Consider the following 10,268-nt stretch of genomic DNA (forward strand, 5'->3'; position numbering starts at 1 on the left):
TGCTCCTGGGTCTTTACCTTCCCTCCTCGTCCCCTCCAGGAGAAGGTAAAATGACAGCTTCTCAAGAGGACACAAAAGTACATTGCTGAGGAGGAGGTGTGAGAGCTTGGGAGAGGGAAAAAACAGCCTGGAGAAGATGAAGATTCGAGTACTCAGAGAAATGAAGGAGAGACAGAAAGGGCCAAGAGCAGAGAAGTGAGCTAGAGAAAGGAAGGAAGCTATGGAAGGCGGAAAGGGAATGAGGACAAAAGCAGAGGAGAGGAGGACATGGAAGCTGGGAGAGCAGCAGGAGCATGGAGGAGCAGCACAAGCTGAGGTTGCTGGAGTAGCAAACACAGCCATTTCAGAGAGGAGGAGGTATCATCTCTTGTGTTCCCACCATCAGTGGAGACCCAGGGAGGCACCCTGGCCCAGTGCTTCTCAATCCAAGGCTCTTTGCACTCCTCCAAGAACCTGAAGGCCCTGTGCTGAGCAGGGCAGTTCCTCAGGGAGCTCCCAGCAGGGACCCCCTGTGGCACTGTCATGCCTGTGCTCTCACAGCAGAGGGGCCACACTGTGGGGAAAGACTTGACCAGGACCTGCTCAGTGCTGGTGGAGAGAGATGGCTCCAATGGGGGATGAGGTGGGGTGACCCCAGGACGGCTTGGTCTGATCTGCACAGAATCAAAAGTCTGTGATGCCACCACGGCTTTTGATCTTGGGGCTGTGCAGGGCAAATGCATCTTCTGCAGCAGGAACATGTTCTTTTCCTCTGGGTTTTCCTTCTTTTGGAAAATATGGCTATTTCTGCTGAGTACTTTGGTGCTTCTCAAATAGATGCTACAGCCCAAGAACTAATTCTGTCTCCACCCACTGGTCACTTTTTCTGAACTACCAAACACGTCAGTCTGTCACTTCTCCATCTATCCACTTCCAAGCTGCCATTTCCCCTTGGGAAGTCACAGCAAGGAATGGCATAAAATGCTGGTCACTTTTCCTGAACTACCAAACACGTCAGTCTGTCACTTCTCCATCTATCCACTTCCAAGCTGCCATTTCCCCTTGGGAAGTCACAGCAAGGAATGGCATAAAATGCTGGGCCACCATGCCCTCGGACCAGCTTTTGCACCCACAAAGGACCCAAGACAAATCTCTGCTGCCATCACTTGAAGACACTGCATTCACCAACTCCATCATCTCTCCTGGAGTCTCTCCTTGCCATGTCTCCATGTGATAAAAACAGGACCCCAGCATGCCCCACACCTGCCATCTCCACAGCCTTCCTGCCCTCAGAAATCCTTACCCCCCATCCCTGTTTCCCTCAGGTAAGACACACAGCTGAGACACAGAAATGAGAGAAAAGAAGATGACGGACAGTCCACTGTGCAAAAAACAAACTGAGAATGAGGACACTCTGGGAAGGACAGGGGGGACACCTTTGGTCCCTCTTCAGCACACACACGCACACACGCTCACATCCTCTCATGCACACAGAGGGTGCACCACATGCTTCAGAGACAGGCCCGTGGTAGAGTCAAGGGTAGCAGGGGTGGGTTGTTGTATCCAGAGACACTGGGTGACAGTGGGGGGCAGGAGGGGTCATTCACAGGTTACTTTCGTGGTTTTCCTCTGTCTCAACAGTCATGGGGGGCAGCCCTCCGTTGTCATTCAGCCGCTTGGCCCTATAGGTCTCATAGTGGATGTTGTGGGTCACTTCTTTTAGATCCTGAAGGTGGGTCCTGCAGGGGTCAAAGTGAAGATGGAGTTGGAAAGAGAATATGATAACCCAATGATCTTTAAGGTCCCTTCCAACCCAAACCGTTCTGTGATCCTATGATCATTTTATTCCCTGAGATAAATGGAAGATTTCTCCAGTCAGTCTGGCTAATGAGCGTACCCCTCTTTCTGCATGGATGGCATCATACACAACTGAGATCTGGAGCATCAGCACTCAAGAACACATACGCAGGGTGCAGGATATGGGCTGAAATCCCTGGCTGTGTTTGCCTATGTCTTGCCACTCTGACACCTCTGCCAGTAGGACAGCTATGGGCCGTCCTGACGTGTCACAGCAGGCAGGGCTTGTCTCTGGCTTTGAAGTGTGTTTCCCTTATTTTCTTATTTTTGGTGTTGTTTTAAAACATTATTATATTTATAGGGAACAGAGGTGACCCTGGATCTGCAGCTTTTCTACAGAATTTTAGGCAGATATCGCTTGTGCTGAGACAGTTTCATGAAACAGAGTAGAAATAAGACAGGACAACGAAAGCTAAATTAAGTATGGAGCTTTTCACTTGCAGATAGTATGTTCCAGCACATCTCTCAACATGGTAGGACACATGGTCTAGTGGCCTCTTTCTCACTGACTCCTGCTCAGACCTGTTGTTAGCAAGAAACAAGTTGCTGCAACATAATATCCTTAATAGGATATAAGGGGCGTGGTAGTATCCTGCTTTTCTCCAGGTGTCCTGCTCATACATGAATGTTAGCACCTACTTGACATAGTGGTCATGTCACTAAGAGACACTAGAATACCTACCTCTTAACTCAGACCAACCCTACCCCACATAAGCTCTCACTGCCTGAAATGTACTTTATTTTCCTTTCCATAGGGTCTGTTTCACTCTAAGAGGTTCTCAGGAAGACTCCTTGCTCATAAAGATCAGATTGGTGCATGACCATGGCCTTACCTGATGACAAAATCTCGAAGCAGGGCAAATTCACAGTGAGTGAGGTTTTCCACTGAAAAGAAAACAAACAATTGTTATATTTGATCTTTTTTCAACAACCCCTTAATGGTTACAGAGCATGGGAAGGTCATTGCCATGGGGCAGGTTCCAGGTGGGCAGAGCTGGCACACTCCTTAAAGGACAGACAGTTGTCTGAATGCCACACCATCAGGCATTGAGCAGACATGCTGAGCTGCTGAGCAATCACATCCGAATTTCACCTGGAAACCAAGGCAATCTCAGCAGCTCAGTTTCACACACACTGTGGTGTTCAGAGTGGCTACAGCTTCTGCCAGTTGGCAGTAGTGGTACCGCATTGACTGTGGCAGTTCCCTCCCAGAAGAGCTATTTGAGAATTCTCTCTCTTGGTTTCAAAAAGTTTATTGCAAAAGGACTGGGTAGGTAGCCATAGGGTGTTTTATCTGGACCCTTGTCTGTTACTGAGGCCTGCAGAGGTACTTTCAGCTCCCAGAAGCAAGAGGTTTTTTACCTTCAATGATTCCCCAAGGTGTTTTCCTGCCCAGGACTCTTTTGCCATTCACCTGGTACTCCTTGTCGCTGCCCACTACCGCGAAGGGCATGCTTTCCTGCTGGGGAGAGACATGTGGAGACACTTATTGAACCCATTCCACAGAGCAACACCATCACTGATCCCCATCCACCTTTCCTCCTCTCAGCTCACCAAACACAAGGCTTTCTCCAAGGGGAGAGGTTCTCCAGAGCAAGACTTCATTTGCTGTCCTCTTCACCTGTCAGTCCTATCCCTACCATTTTCGGCCCTTGTTTTACAGGTCTCTTTGCACCTCCTGAGCTTAGTGGGTAGCTTGTAGCAGTGCCAAGTGCTCTGGAGCAGGGGGCAGAGCTTTTTTCCACCCATCTCCAGTATTTCTGAGGAGAGGGGATGATCAGAGAAGTAGTAGCATGGCATAACCAGGAGAGGCCTTGTTAGCCCAGGGATACTCATATGGACAGTTTGCAGTGAGTATTTCTCACAAAGTTTGTAGTTCTTTACCAGAAGGAGACAACTCAAAATAATCCTCCCTAACAAGACACAAGAATATTCAACAAGTTTAATGGCTGAAATGGTTGTACTGAAGAAGGCCAAAAATCAGGTATGGGTGCAGCTTTCCTGGGAAATGGGACAGTAGGTGAGGCTATTGGGGACCCAGGTTATCTCAGAGCACAGGGAGAAACCATCCATTTCCAGAGCACAGGGTGCAGGAGTCCATGCTATCCTTAAGGTTGTGCAGATGTTCACAGATTTACTCTGCTTTATAGATGTCCCTGGGCCTAGGAAGGAACTGCAATTACCACAGGAAAAGAGATTAAAAAGCAGTATATTTCTTATATGTGAGACTATCCAAACCTAGGGCAGTGATGCTGAAGTGCAGAACAAAATGTGGCGCCCTTCTCAAAACCAGTAACAGTTTGGAGTAGATGCAAAACTCATCTAGTCTTGTCCAGAATGTAGGATGTATTGCCAAAAGGAAAATGATTAATTAAGATGAGGAAGGTGGGAATTTCTTTCGGGGCTGTGGCAGCTGGGGGAGTTGAAAGGACAAGTGTCAGGCTGCAATATATACTCACTTGGAGTTTCTTGAGGACTGCCACGGAAGCAAATCTATTTTCATTATTGGCCTAGCCACAAAAATGATGAGTGGCATAATTACATGCACTAGTATCGCAAGGCCAAGAGGTGGTGTAAGTACAAAGGCAGACTGAGATATTGTCTGGGAAGATGTAACTTTGAGGCACAAAGAGCAGCATTTAGGGAATAACATCAAGAATTTCTGCTATGACTTCAGAGCTCATGAACAAGCAGTGACTGAAGGAGTGGAAAGACCCCACATGCTGGTCAGTCACAAAATGACCATGAGCCTCCAGTGTGATGCATTTTTTAAAAAGCACACATGGTCCACAGGCTTAGCAGTTCATATCTCAGAAGAGACAGAGGAACATGGGGTACCAGCACCAGTGCTAGAAAATCAAATCAAATGAGCAGGCACAGAAAAAAGTCACTGGAAGCACGGACTACTGAGGAATGGGAAGCTCATCTAAAGGAGCTTGTCTTATTTAGCTGATCAGAAGATCACCAAGATTAAAAAAAATATTGTTCTCTAAAAATGCCTTGAGTGGTGAAGTGGACCACCAGTGTTGGCGCAAGAACGTGGATATGATCCTGAGTACAACCCAGCCTTGAACAAACACAGGCTGGAAATCAGGGGACGGTTTCTAATGCTCTGAGAAGGCAAGGATGGGACAAGCCTTCTGACAGAGGCTGGGGAAGCAAAGAGCTGGACTGCTTTTTGGGTCATGTTAGGTCAGCAGATGAGAGGGTTCATGGGACAATTATTTCAGACAGAGGCTGGACATCAGCCACACACCAGGCCCCTTTAGTCCTTAACAGGGGCCAAACAGAGCATTCAGCAAGAGGAGGTGAAACACAGTCCTTCCTCACTCAGCCTTCATAGCACCTTGTAGTAATGACAGGGGCAAATTAAGCTGGGGAGAAGGAATGATCATCCCTCACATCCATTGCATCTTTCATTCAGGGACCATGAAGCACTTAAAACCTTCTAGTGACACATCTGATTTACACTTATTAAATATGACCAGCCCTCATCCCCGCCTTCCCTCCACAATAAAATGTTTCCTACCCTGATTTTGTCGTTCTCTGTTTTATCCTCCAAGTCCTCATCGAATTCTTTCTGGGGGTAAAACTCGATCCCATTTACTTCTAGCTCTTTGCGCACCTGGGCAGAGAGACATTTTGGAGCACAAAGCAACACAAACCTGAAGGGAAGGCAGGAGGGACAGCTGGGCAAACACATCTGGGACATCCTTCCAGCAGGCAGGGGCTGGAGGGATTGTCCTCAGGGAAGTGTGCAGCAAACTGGGGACAAACGAAAGCAATGATGAGTCTTTCTTCCCCAAACCTGGTTATGAGTCTGGCTCCGGATTTCCCATGGCAGAGCATATCATGAGATGTCACAGGGGTACACACATTTCTTTCCCCTCTAACAGATGGCCTCAAAGCCATAAACAGCTGCATCTTCAGGACTTATCCACTAACCCAGTGCTGAACTGGGGATTGCACTGCAATCCCAGGAAGAAGGATCCTCCTCATTTCTCCCACCTCCAAGTCAGAACAGGGAAGGTTCCCATGCAGGAGAGAAGATACTCACTCTTTGTTTGAATTCGGTCTTCTCCTCCAAGGTCATGGTGTCAGCCTTGGCAATAACTGGGATGATGTTCACTACCTTGCTGAGATGTTTCATGAACTCCAGGTCCAAAGGCCGCAGGCTGCAGCCCAAGAGGGAACAATATGGAAAGAGGGACTTTAATCTCCTTGCTTTTCATACTAGTGACGCTCCCAGCATCAGTGAAACCTCCCTTATACGTACCCCACTTGCTGCCACCACGCTCTTACCTCCTTCTTCCCACTCATCCTGTCCTCTCTCAAAAACCACAGTGGCATTTCTCCTGCCCCTGTTATCCTAGACCCTTTCAAGCCCTGCAGCACCCAAAGTTAAGCTAAACAGTAGCCAGCCCCGCAGGCAGGACCCCTGAGTCCATGGCTGAGATGGAGCAGTGCAGGGGATATATCTGGCACAGAGGCATCAGGGGGTTGGGGAAAGATGAGGGACTGTGTACGTACGAGTGGCCAGTGGGGGAGATGAAGTAGAGGCAGCAGTGCACCCGTGTGTCTGGAATTCGTTTCTTCCTTGCAATATTCACCTCCTCTTTCAAAAATTTTTCATATTGCTCGTTGATGTATTTCTCAATAGGCTCCCAGCTGTTAAGGTGTGAGAGAGAGATGAATAGACAGGTACAAATCTCCTCATGTTCCTGCCTACAGTGTTCCCAGCTCTGACAGCAGCAAAGCAAGCTCAGGCATAAAAAAATAGGCACCACGAGCATCTCACCATCAGCAGAGATGTTGAAGAGTTTCTGTAACTAGGCACAGAAATAGGCACTCGCTATGTAATGTGTGCATACCTCTGAGCATGCACACAGATCCATGGTGTTCACAATTCCAAGTCTCCAATACCAGTCCCCTGAGTGCAATAGGATCTCAGACACTTTCCAGACCAAGCAGATGACAGTTGCTCTATGTATTAACTTCAGCCCTTTCTGGGACACAAGGCTTTGGCCATGTAAAACTCACCAGTTCTCGTTGTTGATCTGGTCCCCGAAGCCTGGCGTGTCGATCACTGTCAGCTTCATTTTGACACCGCCTTCTTCAATGACTGGGGAAGACATTGCAAACGATCACACACCTCCCTGGGGACCTGCTCTATCATGAAACATGTATCTGTGTCCTACCCAGTAAGCATGACCAGGCCAGGCTGGGTCATGCCTCAACAGTTGTGACCCCACTTGCATTTCTGTCCCCGAATTCTTGTAACCTCTGCACCAAAGCCACCTTATACCCCTCTGCCACAGGAAAATGGATCTGTGCTCAGTCTGTGGCGCAAAGGTAGTACCTACCTTACACAGCTTGTCCTCCCCTCCAACAGATCATCCTGAATCTGAGATGATGCTCATTACTCTGCACCACCATAGAAGCTGTGCTGATGCTTGGTCACAAGGAGATGTGCCCTACCAGCCTTGGGATGGAAACCACCAATGCAATTTGTATAGATTATAAAGTATATGCAGATGGGAATGACTTCCAGCAAGGCTCAATCCACACATGCATACTATTGTCTTGGCAAAATAAGTATCTGTAACTCTTTTGCTACCCCTCACTTTTGGCTGTGTCGTCATTGTCACTGCTGTTTAAGAAAAGCCTTGGCTGGGTTTGAGGCCATCTAAAATGGGCACTTGTCCTTTAGCCTCCCATGGAGAAAGGGCTGCCCAATATAAGAAAACTGTTTGCATAGACTACTGGGATCCTCTGCAAGACTATGCTGAAGGATCAGTATTGCCTCCACCCCAGCAGTCCGGCTCTTACCATGCCCAATGGCTTTGATCTCCACTGTCTTAGGGATCTTCTCCTCCCGGTTCCAGCCCGAAGATTTGCGGCTCACCTGGGATTTGAAGAGAGTGTTCACCAAGGTCGACTTTCCCAGTCCACTCTGACCTGAGGATTGCAAAGAGGGAGCTTGTGATGTCTGTCACAGCCCAGCAATGACAGCATGCCCAGGGGACAGAGCCAGCCTGGCAAGGAAAGGTGCTGTAGATGTCTCCTTGCTTTGTGCATGCTCTCCTCTCCCCCAGAGCAAGTGCAGTCTGTGCCCTCATGCCCTCCCTGCAGGCTTGCTCTCCCACCTGGCCTCATAGGACTGTCCCTTGTCATGGGTCCCAGTACCTCAGCTGATCCCTGCCTACCTACAACCATGATGTTGAAGTCGAAACCTGTCTTCATGGTTTTCTTGCGCATCTGCTCAATGATGGTGTCAATGCCAATGTAGCCCAGCAAGTTGGCGTTGATGCCAATGGGTTTCATCGGCACAACTGGTTTTTGTCGCGGCTCTGGGACCAGCTCAGACATGGCTGCTTCGTTTTTGCTCTCCACTGGCCCTGCATAGGGAGAAAGATTGAAAAATCGTCACTGAGGTGTAACGAGGACCTCCTTACTGACCTGTCACAGGGGCTGAAGGCAACTCTGAGCATCCATTCAAGAGGATGACTTAACAGCAAGATTTGAGCAGTAAGGGTCTTCATGGAAGAGCATCTACTTAAGTTTCCAGCACACTTTTCTATGTATCACTCCAGATGAGGAGGTGGAGAAGTGGGGTTCATTGAGCATGCAATGTATTGATGACTACCTTCAAATAGCAGGAGCAGACGCAGTGAAGCTGGCTGGGCTACTAATCAGGTCCCCAAAGCTCTATGTGTGTGTCTCCTTGTTTTTGTCTCCCCGTTGTCACCAGGATCACCAGTGTTTTGTCCCTCCAAGTTTACCATAAAATTTGTGATGGAACAGACTTTCAAAAATTGTCATGTGTCAAATCCTGGCATTGGAACAGAGTTTGGGATTTACCGCGAGGACTTGCAAGCTTGGCCCTTGCTAGGGGCAGCTACGCCACTGGCCATGCTGTGCACGCTGAGTTCCTTAGAGGAAGGCAGTGGTGGCAGTGCAAAGCATGGCCACAACCTCTGCACTTGCCCTCCTGCCCACAGATGGATGGGTTTTGTCATGCTCGAGAAACTAATCATCATGATCAATAAACCAATCATCTGCACCTTTCTCTCCTCACCTCCCCCTCCTCACTTCTTCCATGTAAAACAAACGAGCAAAAAGAAAGGCCCTGCGGGCTTTCTGGCCTCCCTGACTCTTTTTCGGGTCATGGCACACACTGCTTGGGGCGGGCCGCATCCATTTATCTCCATGTCTCATTAGTGAGCAGCTCCCAGCCGCTGGGAGGAAGCTGGAGGTTGGGAGAGGACAGGTCACGGAAGAAAAGCTGTAATTGGTGGGGAAGGGAGCTGTGAGGGATGAATCTAGGGACGAAGATGAAAGGGATGGGTATCAAACACCTTTCATATACAAAACCGCTGCAAACTAGAGCCTCTCCCACTCTAATTACTTGACTCCCCCATGCTTTGTCTCATTAGATGGTGATTTTTCCAGGCCAGGGACAGCATGTGTTATTTGCTTGGTAAGCACTCCGCTTGTTTTGGATGCCTCTTCAGTTCAAGCATCTCACACTGAATTATCCCTTTCCATCATTTTGGCGGTGTTTTTCGCACCCATCAGCAGAACGTGCCAGCTGCAGAGGAGCACGTGAGTGGCAGGGCAGGCGACTGCTATTTGGTGGTTGACACATGCCCACCATTAGAGGAAGATGACACCGAGGTCACTGGGGTGGGGATGCTGACAGCACCAGTCCAGGGTCACCGTGACTGCTCAGACAGGCCAGGGAGAGACAGGGGTTGGGGAGAGGGCAGAGAGATTTTGTTCAAGGACAGGGTTCATCTGTAACAGGCAGCATGGCTGGTTGGCAACCCTGCCTGCCATTCCCACAGCAAAGCTTCCATGCACATACAAAGGGCTGCTCTATACAGGGAAAAACTTACATTTTATATGTAAGCTTTAATACCGCACCATCATATGCTGGGGGTAGACATTGCAGAAGAGCCACCCTTGTCAAGGAGAAGGGTGCCCCTACCCAGCTCCTTTTACATGTCTTGGGAAATATTTTATGTTAAACTGGGAGAAGGGATCTTGCCTCCATGTAAGAGGGTGGCAGCACAGCCACGCATCCACAGCACCACGGGTAATGTCCAAAAGGTCTTGGTTTCCTACCACCTCCATTCTACCTTGCCCACAGAGGAGAGGTCTGCTGGAGGATGGCCGCCCTCTCCTGCTCTACCCCACAGAGCAAGGGCACTCTAAGCTATCACCATCCTCTCCTAAGGCAGTGAACAGCACCCTGGGGGAACCAGGGCACAAGACAGACCCTTGGCTTGAGCCAGGCTGGCAATTCGGAGCACCTCATGCTGCTGGGCAGCTGCTGGAGGAGGCAGCCTGCCGAGCCGAGTGCTCCTCAGCTGCAATCCATTCTTACACCCGTCACAGCAACTCTGTGCTTTTCCTGCTCATAACGCATT

General features: G+C 49.1%; 1 protein-coding gene across 1 annotated transcript in view; it reads right to left on the minus strand.

The window, feature by feature from the left end:
- Nucleotides 1–1,167: 1,167 nt before the first annotated feature.
- SEPT3 (septin 3) overlaps nucleotides 1,168–10,268 on the minus strand; it is a 12,207-nt gene continuing 3,106 nt past the window's right edge. Inside the window, exons 2-10 of the mRNA XM_010179020.1 lie at nucleotides 8,043–8,234; nucleotides 7,666–7,794; nucleotides 6,877–6,958; nucleotides 6,367–6,504; nucleotides 5,894–6,011; nucleotides 5,366–5,461; nucleotides 3,199–3,298; nucleotides 2,670–2,721; nucleotides 1,168–1,718 (exon numbers count right to left, since the gene is read on the minus strand). Of these exons, the coding sequence (XP_010177322.1) occupies nucleotides 1,583–1,718; nucleotides 2,670–2,721; nucleotides 3,199–3,298; nucleotides 5,366–5,461; nucleotides 5,894–6,011; nucleotides 6,367–6,504; nucleotides 6,877–6,958; nucleotides 7,666–7,794; nucleotides 8,043–8,234 (1,043 nt within the window). The 3' untranslated portion in view covers nucleotides 1,168–1,582. The remainder of the gene's footprint in view (nucleotides 1,719–2,669; nucleotides 2,722–3,198; nucleotides 3,299–5,365; nucleotides 5,462–5,893; nucleotides 6,012–6,366; nucleotides 6,505–6,876; nucleotides 6,959–7,665; nucleotides 7,795–8,042; nucleotides 8,235–10,268) is intronic.

The sequence above is a fragment of the Mesitornis unicolor genome, unplaced genomic scaffold, assembly GCF_000695765.1.
Source record: "Mesitornis unicolor isolate BGI_N332 unplaced genomic scaffold, ASM69576v1 scaffold8532, whole genome shotgun sequence".
Taxonomy (NCBI): domain Eukaryota; kingdom Metazoa; phylum Chordata; class Aves; order Mesitornithiformes; family Mesitornithidae; genus Mesitornis; species Mesitornis unicolor.